This window comes from Gopherus evgoodei, chromosome 1 (assembly GCF_007399415.2).
Source record: "Gopherus evgoodei ecotype Sinaloan lineage chromosome 1, rGopEvg1_v1.p, whole genome shotgun sequence".
Classification (NCBI taxonomy): domain Eukaryota; kingdom Metazoa; phylum Chordata; order Testudines; family Testudinidae; genus Gopherus; species Gopherus evgoodei.
In genome coordinates this window covers 192240377-192259473 of record NC_044322.1, presented here as the reverse complement: position 1 = coordinate 192259473, position 19097 = coordinate 192240377, and the positions used below count along the sequence as shown (strand labels likewise).

General features: G+C 39.3%; 1 protein-coding gene across 4 annotated transcripts in view; it reads left to right on the top strand.

Moving 5' to 3' along the window:
* The window catches only part of EPHA6 (EPH receptor A6), an 898770-nt gene that overhangs the window by 27762 nt on the left and 851911 nt on the right, over window positions 1-19097 (top strand). For all 4 annotated transcript variants that reach the window (XM_030581541.1, XM_030581522.1, XM_030581531.1 and 1 more), the window contains exon 2: window positions 10983-11047. In XM_030581541.1, coding sequence (XP_030437401.1) covers window positions 10983-11047 — 65 coding nt within the window. The remainder of the gene's footprint in view (window positions 1-10982; window positions 11048-19097) is intronic.

Here is a 19097-nt window from a genome sequence, read left to right as displayed (position 1 = left end):
TATTCATACTCTATTATGTCATAGAGAAATTGGCTACTCCTTTGACAACTTTTTCTTGTTGAAATGCAATATTTACCCATCTCTAAATTCCTTCTGATATCTTAAGCATTTCCATTGCACCTCATTCTTTGATTGGAGTCTATAATATAATTGCTATAATATTTGTTCTCTCATCTAAGAAAGTACTTAATTGGTACAACTGAAGGGCTATTTATCCCCTCCCTCATTTCTCAGATAACTTGCTAGGCAGAACAGCAAAAAAAATTGTCCCTGCAAACAGAGTAATACAAAATTCTTAATTCTAATTGCTAACACAGTGATAAAAATCTAAATGTTTCAAAGTCCTCAGCTAATAGTGTTGATGCAGTATTATATAGTATATTTTTGGCATTATCTTTTTAAGTTCCTCAGCACCGCACAAGCAATCCTCAGTGACATTCCCCTTGCATCACTGAGTTATGTAAGAGGTACTTAAGTCTGAAGTGATCCTTTCTGAAGTCCTGTTTTGAACTAAGTAAGTAAGTCAAACCTCTACTATTGCATTTCCAAAAGTAATCATGCAATATTTTTGCTGCATTTTCCCTACATAATCACCATGTCCCAGACACATTAATTACAGGTAAATGGAAGTCTGAGAAATGCCTTTCCAGCCCATGTGTTACAAGAGACTCCTTGCTACAAAAGTTTATTTTCAGTTATCTTAGAAATACTCTTCTACAAATCTTATAAGTAAGTAGTGTAAAAAAATGATCTTTACTAAAACAAGTACTCGCATGTATAACTAACTCTTCTGTTTGTTTTTTTTCTACTGGACATTAAGGAGCAATGGAGTAAGATATGAGAGGTTGAAAATCCCTCTTCATATCAGCACCCTCACATTTCCCCTCAAATAAATAAGTGTAGTAAAGTAGTATGGGGAAATTGGGTCTATTAAATGCTTTGTATCAGATTTCACATAAGTAGAAAGAGCTTTTTCTTCTATTGGAATATTTAGTTACAATAATAGGAAAAAATAATTATACATAAGTAATCTGGTATTTACTGAAAAGACTAGATATAATAGTGGGCAGACTATATGAACTATGAAATTCTCAGGTCTCTAATATTCTTCAGTTAACAAAGGACTCTTAGTCTTTCAAAGTTAGCTCCCTGTATGTGTCTTTACATTATATCATTCAAAGCTAAAGCTCACACTCTGCATATGTTAGCATTGTGTACTTCATGCTGTCCAGTTCTGCAAGGCAATTTGGGTTTTTGGTAAGAGCATCAAAATAGTATCTTCCACAAATAACATAACTGTCATTTATTAATGTTGGAAGCATTGCAATTCTGATTGTTTATATAAACAATTTTAGCCCTCACGCTGACATTTCTTGTTACATATAGAGAATGAGAATTTCAAAGCTACCAATTATTAGCATGTACTTCAGTTTGACAGCCTGACCCTGCACCTATAAAATGTACATGCTGTGAAGGCTTGATGCTTGACACTGTAAATTATAAATGAAGAGTTAGCAGAAAGTGACAGACTGACTCAGTGAATGAGGATTACAAAGCTGAGAAACATTAAATTGACTAGCTAGGTGGATATTTCCTAAAATGAGTTAGGAAATATTTAATTGTTATGAGAATAAGACTAGTCTTTTTCTGGATCTAGCTGTCATGAGTGAGCAACTCTCATAGCTGTTTCAATTGCATTTGTTTTTGGTGGGCTCCTAATGCTCTGCATTAAAAATGATATTAAACTAAGCATTTTACATAGCTGATTTTATTAACGTTTGCCTCAAATGGTCTGCGGTCTGTTACATATCACATTTGCCTTATTTTTTCCTTCATCTTCATTCCCTGTAACTTATTCTCTTGCCTTTACATAATTTGTTTTTAAAATATGGAAATGAGACAAAACATTCTTAGTCTTATCAAAGACTTCTCTCTTTAAAGCAGATATCTTCTTTAAATCAGAGAGAAGCCATGTGAGGTAAAATGACTTTATTTTCCTCACTACACTGGTAGCTTTGAAAACCACACTTGCTTCTCCCCGTAGATGTTTGTTGCCTGCTGACTTGTACATTCTGCTGACAGCAGTATGAATGCTTGCCAGCCAGCTTTAACCCCTCAAGCAAGCAGGAAAAATATATATTTTGATTGTATTCCTCTTCTCCCATCCTTCATATGTTGCTTGGTTTCTCCCTGAAGTGCTAAGACAACATGTCCTTGTATAAGATGACACACAACATAGCACAACAAGGCCCTGACTCTGGGTATGGTTGTAATTAATACCCTTTCACTTTCCAAGAGGTGTACTAGTATTTCCTGGTTCATTCATACATCTCCTGGGTGACTTCTGAGTGGTAGCTCCAATTCTACACAGTGTCACTGTGGGTATACTGTCTTTGCCTCTTGTGCACCAGTTCATCCAAACCTTTTTGAAGGCTCTATTTTTAACTGCTGGAGGCAATGTGATAAAGCTCTAAAATGAGCATCAGGAAACCTGGGTTCTAATCACAGCTCTGCCACAATGGGCTGTGCAGCCTTGGGCAAGTCACTTCACATCTGTACCTCAGATTCGCTGCTTGTAAAGCAGGGACAAATTATACTGTATATTTAACGTCAAAGGCCTACGATTTTCAGGCATAATTTTTTTATTTACTTATCATGGTACTAGATTAATTTTGCTACTTAAACTGGTTTATAGACTGAAATGAGTATTTTTATTCATTAAATCTTTGACTACATACAATTGAAAAGGTGAGTCCCCCATTGCACTCTGCATGAGCGCCACTGTGACATGATGCACAGTTCTGTCTTGTGTGTCCCAAAAGGACTACTGGTAGGCATTCTGGCCACTTAGAGCTACTTGTAGTGCAAAGAGCCGGCCTGTTGCTGTTGAATCTTCATGGGTTGGAGCAACGGATAGTAACCCAGATCTCAAGGCCAGCACTCAACAGAGTTCAGAGTCATATCTTTGCCAACTTCCTTCCCTGTTGAGGTTATTGTGACACGTTGGGGCTGTGAATAGTAAGAGATGTTCCTGCATTCCCATGTGGCAGTTATGTGGGTTATGCAAATGGGGACAGATGTTTTTTACACTCCAACTAAATAGTATTAATTCGCCTTCATATACACTGGCAATAAATGGAGGCTATAAGAGGTCAGTTGAAATGGACTTAAAATCTATTTGCTACAATAAAAGCAATCTGTGTGGGTACCAAAGAGACCAGTGTCAGAGGATAAATATTGAAATGAGCTATGATGGTGCAAATAGTTCAGAGGGATAAGTGTAAAGAGACCTGAAGAGCTGCCTACAGCTACTGATCAGTTACTATAACATTGAGAGTATCAGAGGAGTAGCCGTGTTAGTCTGGATCTGTAAACAGCAACAAAGAGTTCTGTGGCACCTTATAGACTAACAGATGTATTGGAGCATAAGCTTTCGTGGGTGAATACCCACTTCGTCAGGCACATGTGGGTAACATTGAGAGTACAGGTTACCTACTAATAGCATGGAGACCTCTTGATTGCAACTCAGCTCAATGTGCATGAAGTGCTCATGACCATTTGCTCATTCTTGAATGGGGACACTCTGACAGACCCCTGCAGTCATGCATATGGTCATGACAGCCACCTGTGTGGCACCAATTCACACCCTCCTGGAACCCCCTGGAGAGCCCTCTTTGGGGTCATGTGCAGTGAGGAGAGAGCAAGCCACTGGGCTACTCACTACCTCCTTCTGTAATCCCTATAAGGAATTTGGTGGGAAGTTATCTGAAGCACTCTCTTGAGTAGGGAAGATCCCCTAGAAACCAAGTGGAGATGAGGCAACCACTTTGGAAGTGTCAGTCAATAAATGTAACTAATTCAGATTCTTTTGCTTGGCTTTTAATTAAAGGAAGAACACAGGAATACACACTCTGAAAAACATTAAACACATTTTAGCTGTTTATATTAAAGTTTAATATTGTTTGGTTTCTCAATTATATTTCTGTCAGAAATAACATGGTTTTAAAAATTAGTCATGTCATGTTAATTTTTATTCAAATGGCTTTAATGTTTGAAATATTATAATGCAAATATGAATGGAGAGTACACAAAGTTAAAATCAGCTAGAAGAATGTTAAATCTGACTACTGGTGACACAGCAACATGTCCCAATCTCCTCCACTTTTTGGCCAGAAGACACCATCATGATGATCTACTCTGGCCTCCTGCATATTACAGGTCACAAACTTCACCCACTAACTCCTGTAATGGACCCATAATCTCTAACTGAGATATTGAATCCTCAAATCTTGATTTAAAGACTTCAAGTTATAAAGAATCCACAATTTAATCTAGTTTAAACTGGCAAGTGACCCATGCTGCAAAAGAAGGCATAACTCCCAGGGTCTCTGCCGATCTGACCAAAGGAACATTCCTTCCCAAACCCAAACTGGATTGGATTGAGTTCAAAGACGGTGAATATTTTTATCCTTACAAATTTATTGGAAAAACTTTGTCCATAATTCACTTGTTTGTAATTTTCCTAATAGAAGTGCACTCAAATTTATGAACTATCCTGACAATTCAGGTACTCGTATTCACTTTACAAAAATCTGTCCAGTAGCCCATTGTTGAAATGAACATACCAGTGATTAGCAAGTCAACTAGCGTTGGTGAGAACCAATTTTTTTCTGCAGGGAACATGGCTTCATTACAATGATTTTGAACTCCATGTTCATATCAGATTTAGCTATTGACCTCATTAAATCACTTGCAGGAAACCAGAAGTTTTGAAAAATACAACTCATAAGACACAGACTGTTTTGTGGTATTAATTTCTGGGCTTGTGATCTATTAGATTAACAGAAATCCACACAGCACTATGAAGGTCACAAAGGAATATCATAGCTATTGCCTCAGTTTTTGTTACTAAGACAAAACACTGTTTCAAGGAACATATTTTCTCATCTAAACTTAATGTCCTGAATAGCCTACTAAAGGATAAACATTTACTTCTACCGGATAAGGGAATTACACTTTTAGCTCAAATGATAGTCCTGTGCTGTCTGGCTGAGGTTTCTATCTTCAGATCCTGTTGGTATCCAATTTGCGTGCTTGTTACATGATTAGGAATTGGTCTCTTTGTGTTCATGTACTAGATATTCCCAGACCAACTCCCCCATCTTCTGGTATGCAGCAATCTAACTACATCCCATGTGAGGCCTAATGCCCCAGGAGCTTTGTGTCATATGCCAGGCCCAGCAAGACTTTATCCTCCCACTTTATTTTTCCTCCTTTATACCCCCAGGGAAAGCTTGAAAATGCAGATGCAATCCACAAGTTAACAGGCTGATTGTCTCTGTGTTAATATGATTTTTTGCAATCCTCTTTTACTCTTTTGTTATGCTTATGAATTAGTCTTTTGGAAAAGCAGGCAGTAATTTGTGATTCTTGAAAACATGATGTGTACTGGTTTCCTCTGGCAAAAGCTTTCACAGTAATAAAAATTATAGATTAAAAAACTAACTCTTGGTAGGCTTATTGTAAATATTAACCCAAAAAGAATTCAGTGCAAGTTTATTATCAAAGATTTCTGCATACCAAGTACACTTTCAAAGCATACTTACGTTTCTTTGGCCCATATGAATGTACAGAGATGACATCCAAGGTGTGTGTTGGCATCACATGAAATCAAATACAAAAACTGCATGGTTGGCAAGCTCCTGATTTCTTTAAACTGACTGGTAATTTGATTATCCACATACAATATCAGTAGTTTCCCTATCTTTGGAATACTTGCATGAATTTGAGCGTTAAACAGCTTAAACTCTGATTTTGGAAAAAGATGTGCGCTGGGTATAAGTTATGCTGGTACAGTAGGTGTCACATAGGTACAGCTGCTCCCACTTGAGCCTCTTCATAAATGCAGCCACCAGTAGCATGGCCATATGGACAGGCTCCTGAAGCTGGGAAAGAAGATTTTTAAAATTATAGATAGAGCAGGAATATTAATATCACAGGCTCATTGGGTTTATGTAACTAACACCCAGGTAAATGTCTATACTAGCCCACTGTGCAGAGTAGCTTCCTAGGAGATGGATGGGCTGTTTTGGAACTCCAGCTCTCTTGGGGGAGAGGGAAACTTTTGAACGCTCACCTTTATATTTAAAGGTTAAATATATTGGTCTAAGTCAGGCTCAGGTGCAATTCTACTTAGATCACTAAGGCTATCTCAAGGATGAATTCTGTCCAGTATGCTTCTCAGAGTTGAGACAACAGTAGACTTCTCTTTACTAAACAAAACAAAAAGCCATTGAGGTGTCTATGCTTCATCTTTAAAACTGACTCTTTCTGATTTAAATAAAAATCCTTTGTATATGCTATTTTTATTTAACAAATACAATTTTTAAATACATTATAAAAATAAGCTACACAGTAGCGATTAGAACATAATAGACTTTTATTTATGCCAGGGCTGCCCCTTCCTGAAAATCATAAACCCATCCAAATTCTTGACCTTCAACACTTGGAGCTTCAATTTTGCAGGATATTTAAAAAGGTGAAAGTCTTAAATTCTTGTAGTACTTCAAATGGGCCCTGATCCAGCCATTGCATGGGTACCCTGGCAGCAAAGAAAATTTAAAGTGATTTGGTCAGAGGGATGAGTGAAGAGAAGATGCAACCCCCCTATATGATCATAGCAACCATGAGCAGGTGGCACTAGAAAAATACATGATCTAGAAATGCAAGTTTCAAAACCACACAACATCCAAAAAACCAGACTTTTTGAACAACCAGTCCCTGAAATCATTGCCACAGATACCACATTTGGGGGGTGGGGGAGGAAGGGGCAGCGGGAGACAGTGATAAGGGAACTGCAAAGCACAGAAATTGAAGAAGCAGAATAGTGACTTATTTCCAAAAGGGGAAAGAGAACCAGGAGGCGCTCAACCCAGCCAGAAGTGTGGAATTGTTATCTGATACTTAATGAGTCTACTACTAAGGAACTTTTCTGGGTGAAGAGGACAGAAACCTACTGGCAAGGGCAGCTCCAGGCCCCAGCACACCATGCACATGCTTGGGGCGGCAAGCCATGGGGGGCGCTCTGCTGGTCGCCACGAGGGCAGCAGGCAGGCTGCCTCCAGCGGCATGCATGCAGAGGGTCCGTTGGTCCTGCGGCTTCAGCGGACCTCCTGCAGGCAAACTGCCAGAGGCAGCCTGCCTGCCCTGCTTGAGGTGGTAAAATCTCTAGAGCCGCCCCTGGCTACAGGGAACATATTCGATGGGTGTCTTTGTAATACGAACCATGCAGCCGGGGAGAGATTCTTCAGCCACCCTGAGAAAGTAAATACTTGTCATTTGGTAAATCTATTTTAAGATAAGTGGACAACAATTCGGTAAGGGACACAAGGACAACAGCATTGCGTTATGTTCTCATGGAGCAAAAATGCAACATGTAACTGGAAGATTGGATGGAATTATGAAGTTTTCTGATAAATTTGACTGCTGAGACCTATTTGGAACAAGTGACCTGGAACTACACAGGTTATAGAAGACTTCAGTAATCTTGAAAGGGAGCTGAAGAAGAGGAAAGTCCAAATGATTTCTTAGTGATTCTTCAGGTCCCACAAGTAAGAGAAAATAAAAGGCAGTAAATACTGGAGGTGAACCATTGGCTGTGTGACTGGTGTGAAACTGAAGATTTTGGTTTGAGGAAAACCAAGACATATTCCAGTAGGATAGTTGATGGCACATGTATCTCAGGCTAAGGGCGAATATTCTAATCTGAAGGTTAACCAGAGTAGCCATGAGGGCATTAAACCTCAAAATAGATATGTGCTATGAGGTGAATGAAGTACAAACTCAAAATTGGTGTCATGAACAGAGTCTACTTGTGTGGAAAGAAAATATAAGAAATTTTTCAGTTGCCTCTATACCAGTGCTAGGAGTCTGAGTAACAAGCAAGAAGGATTGAAAATTCTCATTAAAGATGTAATTGGCATTACTGAAACCTGGTGAGATGACCTGCATGATTGAAATTAAAATAATTGGTTATGTAACCTGTTTAGAGTTGGTAAAAGATTATGAGACACTCTACATTAAATACACCATTATCAGTAATTCAGAACCAGAGGATTTTGAATGCATATGGATCAATGTGCTAACTAACACAGTCCAGGAAGAGGGTACTGATAGGTGTTTGTAACAAACAACCAAACCAGAGAACAGGATGAGTTACTCCTTAAGTACCTGCCTGGAATGTATGGAAAGAAAAAATATATTATGGGGGACTTCCATTGCCAAGACCCATACTGGAGATCTAATGCAGCTGATAGTAAGTAAAGTATTGCCCCCAGTACAATGAAAATCTATTTTGGACCTCATGACTGGCTGAAAATGAATTCATTGGTGGACTGGAAGTTGGTGGTTACCTATGGACCAGTGATCATAATCTGACTGCATTTGATACAGGCAAACAAAGGAAAAGGTTTAATTTGTCAAAGTTAAGGAAAACTGAGCGAAATTGAGTTAGAAAAAAAATTAGACAAATAGGTAAATGTGCCTTCTCTTCCCACTCCTTCTTTGCATAGATCCTAGCCCTTCAGAGGGCCTTCCTGGCAGACAGTGCCACAAAAGTTTCCACTTGGGAAGCAGATGGCAAAATGGACCATCCACATGTTTAGTGATATTGGGGATAAGCTAATGGACTGCTAAGGGTTAAATACTCTGACATCATATAGGGAAAATAACTAAAACATTAAGTTTGACTTACCAATACTTCTACAGCTTTTTGTATTTGGAATTTGGTAATTTTTTCAAAAAACCTTTTCTTCAGTGTTTATTTATATCCCAGTTTTGTTTTTTCTTTATTTTACTATTCTAGTGATAGTCTAGTACTGTTGTCTATTACATGTTTATATTTTTTCCTTTTCTGTTTGACAATTTTTTTTCCTGACTTTGTTGATCCTTTTTCACTGATGATATTTAAAGTTAACGCCGATTTTGTGTGTATGTAACTCTCACTAGTAGTTTTGAGCCTCATCCAATTCTTTTTGAATTCACTGAGTGATGGTTTGGGACATTTCTAGAGCCTCTGAGGGATTACTATTTAATTAGTACTTCAGGTTCTGCTGCGGGAGGTCAGACCTTATTTAGTTTGTGCCCATGACAGAAAGTTGTATGGTTTTGGTGGGGTGGGGGTTGGTTTTTTTTGTTAATCAGAACTCAATTGTGTAATGATGATTACTGTAAAAACGTATCTTTCTTACAAAGATGTAAATCTAAATTTTATTATCATTTCAATGATGAATATACTCTAGTTTTGAAAAGTTAATACTCATTACATGTATAGCTTTGTTTTATCCCAGAAACCATTACTCAAGAAAGCAGTTCAAACTCAAGGGTATTTGTCCAACTGAAGTAAAGGTTACTCCCTCTTGCTGACTCTTTGTATCTGCTTAGTGTGTGAGTTGCTTGAGGTAGGGACTGTCCCTTTAGAACAGCTGGAAAATCATGAGAACCATGGATTTGTTACCACAAGCAAATAAGACATGAGTGGTGCATAGTTCATTTCCTGGCTAGCTGTTCAGAGGTGTGAACTTCATCTGCTCTGATCCATGGGTGTAGCAACAAGAGTAACTCTTACCTTCTTGTGTGATGGAAGTAATACAAACCCGATATTACCAGGACTATATCCTATAAGTACTTCAACTTTGATCTTGCTGTTGAAAAGTAAAATGGTACTTGTGAAAGAGCTAGGTTGGCTGTTCTCTCTCTCTCTCTCTCACACACACACACACACACACACACACACACACACACACACACACACACACACACACACACACACACACACAGATATAGTGAACTGTAGGATGCAACTTAAAAAAATATTCTTTTGAGAAACCTGGTTGATACTTGTGTTTTTTAAAAAAAAACATAACTGGGGAAATAGAATTAACCATGCTAGTCAACAGTAAACTTTATATCTTGGGCTTAGCTTATGATTCTGATATGGGACCATAAGGTCAAACATAACTGTTAGATTAGTACAGGTGCAGTCCGGCACATCACAAGATACTGAATTTACCGACAGTTTTACAAGTTCTGAATTGTGTGTGGTATGGTTTTTGCATAATTAAGACAGGAAAGAAACCCAGTTTGCTATGCTTTTTTATTTGAATACACACAAACCCAAAAATCTTTTAGAAAAGAATGGTTATTATTACCTTTTGTCAGTTAATGATATCCAAACCCCTTGTCTTATAATAAAAATTATACATGAAAATTGCAAACGATTCACAATATACAACATTTTAGAATTGATTGTATCGTTTGGCGCTTAATCCAAATAGACTAGCAAAACTAATTATAGTAAGAATTTCTAGTTGGTGGTTGGTTGGTTGTTCTACAGATTCAGTTACAAATGATGACATGTAGAATGGAGATAATAAACTTTATAAAGTGCTTTTGAGATGTACCAATGAAAAGTGCTATGTTAGAGCTAAATGGTGGTATTATTTCTTAGCATTTTACCCCAATTACATTCCACTTTAAAATGTGGAAATGACTTAAACTCTGCTTTTCTTCATTTTTAAAGTTCACAAAACTTGAATCCAGAAACATATTTGAATGAAAACTTTCCCAAATTTCCAGGTGGTGATAGAGTCTGGAACTGGGTTTCCTCATTCAGGCATATCTGGTTATAACCACTGGAAACCACAATGGAGTAATACTCTTTTAAATTACACTGTAGGAAAAGACTGAATTTTCATATAATTAGTTATATCTTCAGAAATTTAACTATGAAAGGTAAACACAAAGCTAAAATTCTACTAGTAGTTACAGCCAAGCAACCACATTGACATCAGTGGGATTAAACTAGTGTTGTACAGGTAGAATTAGCCAATTTAATGCAGGCCTGGTATTTAAATTATAGTACTCTATTTCTATGTCTAGAACAAATAAATATCTAAAATATACACATATATTTTTATTTCTAGTGGTGTTGCTTGATACTACAGCTGCAATTGGAGAACTAGGATGGAAAACCTATCCTTTAAATGGGGTAAGTCAAGTTCTTGTTTTGCTTTTGTTGTCCTTATTTATTCAGCACTCTGATATTTCAACAATAGAATGGACTAGTTCTGCTTACTGGATACTTTCCTGAAGTATATACTAATGGAAAAGATTTTAGGATAGTGAACGAAAGAATCTGAATTGTAGTTAACACTGAGTCACAAGTAAATGTGCACATATTACAGTACCATCAGCTGCTATAGATAATGGTCTGTCAGGATTTCTCATAAGTCTGTATTTGGAGGTTTGTAATTCAGTTATGAATATATTTTCTGTTTTTAAATCAGGACCAAGCTTTCTTTAAATTTCATAGAAAAATAATTTATCCATTTGTTACAGTAGTTTGAAACAATTTATTTGATGAAAGTGGCCTTTTTGATTCCACTGTCTGATAGCATGATTCCAAATGCTAATTCTGAAAGCCTATTAAAATATTGTAAAAGAGTGAAAACAAAGCTATCAAAGTTTAGAAAATTTATATATTTATGTGAAGTGGCTTTTTCCTATATGACATTATCTAGGATACTGAACTTTTGATTAAAAATGTTTTACACAATTGCATGGTATTGTTAATATAGATAGACATGACAAGAGACGCAGGGTGCTTTGTAGGGCACAAGGCCTCAGAACTTTGCAGATGGCTGGCATGCTTGGAGACGATGTGGCCAGACTGGGAGGGGAAAGAAGGGTGTGCTTTTTTTAGTGTAACCACCTGAGAAATATTGGAGGCTGAACTTCAAATGGTGTATTGCTCTTTCCACCTGTCCAATATTAACAGCACATCTGTCATTTTTTCAGTTTTTCTTTTAATTAAGAAACAGTATACTGAAGCAATTAAGTCCTTTTTCTATGTTGGGTCCTTATCCTAAGGATGCCCTAAGTTTAGCTATCTCTTGCCTTGTGTGCCATTTTTTTTTCATATTAGGTGGTATTATCTTTTAATTGCTGTATATGATGCATGTGCTATGTTGACTTCTGAAACGGAGATATAGAGCACCGATGTTTTGTATGCAGGCTCAAGTCTTTTGTTTAATTCTTTGTGGGGTTTTCTTTTTTGCAACACGTTCTAGAAGGAGATAAAGTTGTCCATCCTCAGCACCTTAATAATCTGCTCTTTAAAAGTGCTGCTGGTGTCTGCCCTCAGGGACTCCAAGCAATGTGACATTTCTTATTCTCAGCCTGTTTTCAAAATAATGGATTACATTTTTCAGGCTTTTCCAGTCCTTTGTATTCTTAGACAAGATTCTTAGTCTGTTAATACATATTTCAGTATTTTACACTTTGTTTGCAGTCTCATATAGCCTGAATCCTAAATTCTGAAGGTTTTCTTTGGAAATTATGGACAAAATAAATAGGCTCAGATCCTGATAAGAAAGCTACAATATGAGCCAAATACCTTTTTTAATTCAGTCAAATGATGAGTCCCATTAAAGTCAACAGGATTACTTCTGTGCATAAGACAAGCAAGATCTGATACCATTTCCTTTAAATAGCAATGGGTTTTTCATATGCATTCTTGAAAGCTTCAATTGTTCCAACAACAATATATCTAAAATACAAGCAGGAAGAAACAACAAAGATGACTTACACAATAACCATCAGAAAATGTCTGTTTTGGCTGCTCATGTAAGTCCCCTTCCAACTCTCAATTTTGTAGCTCATTTTTTAATTCACAGAGGAATTGCTTCTATGTCAGTCTTAGGAATTGGCAGTGTTTCTCTGATACAAAGAGTTTACATATGAATTAATTGTAAATATTTGGGGTTCACATTATTTTTAAGATGTGCTATGATCTTTCTTGGGAATCTGACAAAGGTCACTGAGAAAATTCTGATAGCTTCTCTTTTCCCAAAGGATTTATGTGGTTGTAGCTTGAAGAAATGGAAAACATTGGCTAGGTGAAAACTGAATTGCTGTGTATTGCTAATTTGAGCAGTTGTTAAGTTTCTAGTAGTTGTGATAGATATTCACTGATACTAAGGCCATTTCTACATTTACTGGAGATAAACATTTCTGTGATCGATGTAGCGGGGGTCAATTTAGTGGGTCTGATGAAGACCCGCTAAATCGACTGCAAAGCACTCTCCAGTCGACTCTCGTAGTCTCCCATTGGTGCAGCATGATGTATTCAAGTAGCTGGAGCAGCATAACTTAGGCCTTGTCCACAGTATCGCAGTAAGTTGTCCTAAGTGAACACTGGAACTGAGCAAATAGAAAACCTCCTTCATGAATAATCGCGAAGTGAATATAATATCCTATGTCCTTGTAGAATAACAGATATGTTTTTATGAATTATAATATTCACAGCAGAGTAATTTAAATATATGCAAAATTGCTGCTTAAAATGGGTGTCTGCTAATTCTTTTATGACTGCTGCCATGCTTAGAATTACTTAAATTCATATATACTTTAATAGAGTGTTTAAGGTCAGAAGTTAATATAGAAAAAACTGTGTGCTCAGAGGTACGAAATTATTTTTAAAGTGATTGTGATATTAATCTTTAAAGCTAAAAACTAAAGTGTATTGCTTTACTTCTTATGTTTTAAATAACTTTTGAATACTACACCTGGTATACAGGTAAAAGGATTACAATTTCCATCACTCCTAGCTCCTTCTCATTTATAAGCACTCAGAAATTTTGCAGAACATGCCCTACACACTCTCCTTCATGTAATCTGTCAATTGTATTTGTTTGCAATTCTGAATTTCCATCATTATATAGATTATTTATAGTGACACTTTTTTGAACTCAAGGTCAAATTCTGCCTTCAGCATCATGTGTGTCTCTTTGTCTTAAGCCAGAAATTGCTCCCTCGTATTTATTGATTTTAAAATTTAAGTTCAATAAAATAGTGGTTCTCCTAAATCCTTTACAAAATTATCAGATGTTGCATGTCCAGGATATTCCTATCCAGAGTTATGGATCTAGCCTAATATAGTTACCCTGTACTCTGAGGCCTATCTGTGCAATCTAGATATTATTTTTATTTTCCCTGAGAATGTAAATTTTCCTGTCCTTGGTGAGCTCCCCAACATTACCCCTTCCCTTGTGAGACCCCATAGAGGATCTTTCTTCAAAGCTCCAAGTTAGAATGTGATAGGGCTTTGGGACCAGGGAAGGTGAAGGTGGAACAGCATTAACTCACATTGAAGCTCTTTCAGTGGCTGCATGGGTGGATTTAGTCACTGGCAGCATGCCTCTTGGAAGATCAGCATGTAGGGGTCACCCATCCATCCAGGCACTTCTGCCTCCCTCATTCCAAGGCTCACCAGAGTTGTGAGACTATGTACCCTCTTTACCTCCACGTATCCTAAACCTATCCAACCTGAAGTGATGATTCTTCATTATGAGTGTCTCTGGATTTCCTGATCTCTGCCCACTTCCCCCAGGCTTATCCACTTCCAGATTAAGAGATTAGATTGGAACACCAACATTGCCATGTTGGTCCATCTGGTCTGATATTCTGTCTTTGACATTGGTAGCTGGAAGGTACAGGAATCCCCATAAAGGACAATTACAGAATAAATGGCTCATAGAGGAAATTTCTTCCAAAAACATTTTGCTGGTTGGTTTATCCTGAAGCAGGATGGTTTGTGACCATCAATGTTATACATATGAATGTCTAGTTTGTATTTTAAATCTTGAAAACCTCTTGGACACTGTCATAAACAGATAGTTAAGGGTTAATAGAACAGGAGTACTTCATGTCTCTTTTGCCTGTAAAGGGTTAACAAGTTCAGTGAGCCTGGCTGTCACCTGACCAGAGGACCAATCAGGGGACAGGATACTTTCAAATCTTGAGGGAGGGAAGTCTTTGTGTGTGCTGTTAGTGTTGGTGGTGACTCACTCTGGGGGCTCAGAGGGACCACACATGCAACCAGGTTTCTCTCCAATCTCTCTGATACAGTCTCTTATATGTCCAGAATAGTAAGTACTAGGTAGATAAGGCGAGTTAGGCTTATGTTTGTTTTCTTTATTTGCAAATGTGTATTTGGCTGGAAGGAGTTCAAATTTGTATTTTGCTGAAAGGATTTTAATTTGTACTTGTATACTTAGGCTGGGAGGGTATTCCCAGTATCTATAGCTGAAAGACCCTGTAACATATTCCATCTTCAATTTACAAAGATAATTTTTACTGTTTTTTTTTCTTTCTTTAATTAAAAGCTTTTCTTGTTTAAGAACCTGATTGTTTGTTTTTTATTCTTGTGAGACCCCAGGGGACTGGGTCTGGAGTCACCAGGGAATTGGTGGGGAGAGAGGTTAATTTCTCTCTGTTAGGATTACTTTCTCTCTCAGGGAGAGTCTGGGAGGGGGAGAGAGAAGGAGGGGGGAAGGTGAATTTTTCCTCTCTGTTTTAAGATTCAAGGAGTTTGAATCACAGTGATCTTCCAGGGTAACCCAGGGAGGGGAAGCCTGGGAGAGGCAATGGTGAGGGAAAGGGTTTACTTTCCTTGTGTTAAGATCCAGAGGGACTGGGTCTTGGGGGTCCCAGGGCCAGGTTTTGGGGGGACCAGAGTGTACCAGGCACTGGAATTCCTGGTTGGTGGCAGCACTACAAGTGCTGAGCTGGTAATTGAGTTTAGAATTCATGAATTCATGCTGGTACCCCATCTTTTGGACGCTAAGGTTTAGAGTGGGGGATTATACCATGACAGACACTATATCTTATAGCAATGATATTCAAACTTTATGTTCTGTGCTGCTAAAAGCCCTTAATTTTGATAGGTTAAACGAGGAGAAAGATCCATCCCTTCTGCCAATTTTTTTTTATTAATACTCAAGAGTTCACTCATGGTGTTCCTTCAACTGGTAAAAATATATTTCTCTTGGCTTTGTTAAAGAGCAATAGATAAGCAGAAAATAATATGCAGACAGATTCAGTAGCAGATCACCATAAATCTTTGGGTTCTTCTTTGAGAGGTGTCCCCTGTGGGTGCTCCACTCCAGGTGGTGTTGGAGCATCTCTGGACCTTCGCTCAGAGATTTTTACAGCAGTACTCATACCGGTCATGCACGCACGCTCTGAGTGTACCTTAATAGTGCACGACTGGTCTCCTCCATTCCTTCTCTACCATCCCTGGCCTGAGACGGACCTCAGCAGACTCGTTAGAGACTTTTCTCTTCCTTCGTTCATATTCCTTCCCTGTTAATTAGTTTGTTACCAGTCGTAATTAGATATTTTCGTGTCTTTACTCTAAAACTACAAAAAAAAATTTTTGTTCCTGTCAGAGGCAACCGCTTCCGACATGCCTGGCTCCCCAGGGTTTAAGCACTGCTCTAATTGCAATGATGCCATCCCTCTTTTGGATGGCCATTCAAAATGTATAAAATGTTTGGGGGAATCCAACAGCCCCTCAAAATGTGCCCAATGCAGCAAACTTAAATCCAGGGCATGTAAGGACAAGGAGCTGAGATTAAAACTGCTCCTCCTTCAGAAATCTCTAGGATCAGCCTCAGACCCAGGTGCGACTGAGCTGCAGGCCACAGCCCCCCTGTCTCAAAGAAAGACAAAAAGACTGCAAAAAAAGGCATCCTCTCTCACCCGCAAAGAGTTCTTCATGGGACAAGACTTCTCCAGGCAGGTCTACAGCCTCCCTAACAGCACTTCCTCGGCTGAGCTCTTTTGACATGCTGGGCTCCTCTAGCGCTGCTGTGAGTCCACCTGTGGCTGTGACGGTAGCACAAAGCTCCGGTGGCGAGGCTTCAGGCTTCCAGTTGCCTGCCTCTCTCATGGCACCATTCAGCACCGCTTCACATGCTGACATGCCTGACCCCCTGCAGGCTATTCTTGCTCTCCCGGCACTGTCTACTGCTGAGCTGACTGGCAATGAAACAATGCTCAGGACACCAGTGCAGAGGAACCTTTCTTCACAGCAGATTCCTCTTGCACAGCATTCACCTCACATAGGAGCTCCAGCACCGCAATTTACAGTCAAGGGATCTGCTGGTGTCACCTATCCTGCAGTCACCCCTACTTAATGCCTACTTCTCTCGAAATGCTTAGTCAGAGTCTGTACAGTCTTCCTCCAGTGATAAGGAAGCTGGTCTGCAGGGGGAGTTTTCACCATATGAAATCTCCCATCCTCAGACCCCAATCAATAGAGGTAATAGAAAAATTACCTCGTCCTACTCTCAGGATCCTGCCCCGTGGTGTGTGAACCCCTGGATGGCACCACCCATGTCCTTTCTACCACAGTGGGCATCTTATAACAAGTGTGGTCTCAAGGATACCATCACAGCCAGGCGCGACACCTGCCACCGATGTAAGGGACCTGCAGCACCATCACAACTGCAGGATCAGTCACGACTTGCCTCCAACCCAGTAAACTCACTTCTTACACCTGATGAAGCCCCAGTGCCTCCTTCCTGTCATCTTCTGATGACTTCTCAAAATTTCAAGATCTTTTCAAGAGATGCAAGTGAGTTAAGAATTAGCTTGCAGGAGGTTCCTGAACAGCAGCATGAGTTAACAGATATCCTGCAACCCTCTCCTTCCTCTAGGATTGCATTACCGATCAATGCAGCCCTTTTGGAACCTGCTAAGGCCATCTGGCAGACTCCTGCTGCAAGCCTACCAACTTGTAAGCAAGCGGACCGCAAGTATTTAATCGCTTCCAAGGGCTCTGAATTCCTTTTCACTTACCCAGCACCAAACTCGCTGATAGTATTCGCAGTCGACCAAAAGACCACGCCCTAGTTTAACTGCTCCACCCCATCCGAAAAGGACAGTAAGCGATTAGATCTGCTCAGACATAAAGTATACGCATCTTTGACATTACAATTTTGCATTGGTGGTATACTGCTGTTCTGGCAAAATATGACCAAAAATTACAACAAATTCTTGGACTTTATTGATGACATTTTGGAAGAGGAGAAACAACAATTTACGGCTCTAGTTTCCGAGGGACAAATCCTCTCGCGGCTCAAACTGCAGCAAGATCTACTGTTACAGCAGTTGTCATGCACCAAGAGTCATGACTCTCCTCCTCTTTCTTTCATCGAGAGGTCCAGAGTACTACTGAAGATCTTCCCTTCGATGGCGACAAACTCTTTGCCTCCATGATGAACAACATACTTCACTCCATGAAGGACTCGGGGCAACTCTCTGGTCCCTGGGCATTCAAACCCCTATGACCAGAAGGCAACAATATAGATATCAACCTTACCAGTGCCCACTCTAGCCCGCACACACCCAGCAATTCCATAGGTCACATGAGCAACAACAACAATGCCAGAGACCCAGGTATTGGCGTCGCCACAATTCTTTGGCAGCGTCTCAATCCCCTTTGACAAATAAGCAGATTTGAAGCCTTGGTCAAGGGAATATTGTTTTCTATACCCACTTCAGCACTTACACCCCATGTCCCCTGTTTTTGGACACCACCTACGGCCATTCTCCCATCAGTGGCAAAACATTACCACCGACAAGTGGGTTATAGAGGCCATCACAATTGGCTATTCCATTCCTTTCATATCCTTGCCTCCCACCCACCCACCCTCCGCATCCTTCTTCAGGGACCCCCCTTATGAGCAACTGCTCCTCCAAGAACTACAATACCTCCTTCTATTAGGAAAAGTGGAACTTGTGTCTGAACAACACAGAGGAAAATGGTTTTAGTCCCATTATTTCTTAACAGAAAAGAAAACTGGGGGATGGCAACCAATCCTCAACCTCAGGAAGCTCAACAAATTTATCAAAAAGCAAAAGTTCAAAATGGTTACCCTCACCACTACAGTCCCAGCATTGGAGCAGGGCGATTGGTTTTCAGCCATCGACTTACGTGATGCCTATTTTCATGTGACTGTAAATCCAGCCCACAGATGTTTCCTTCGTTTTACCCTTGGCTCAACACATTTTCAATACAGGGTGCTACTCTTCAGCCTATCCACTGATTCCCACCGCTCCGAGTGTTTTTTCCAAGCTCCTAGCCATAGTCACTGCCTATCTCAGGAGACAAGGGGTCATAATATTTCCTTACCTCGACGATTGTCTCCTCAGGGCCTTAATGCTCAATGGTGTCAAGTATCAGAGGGGTA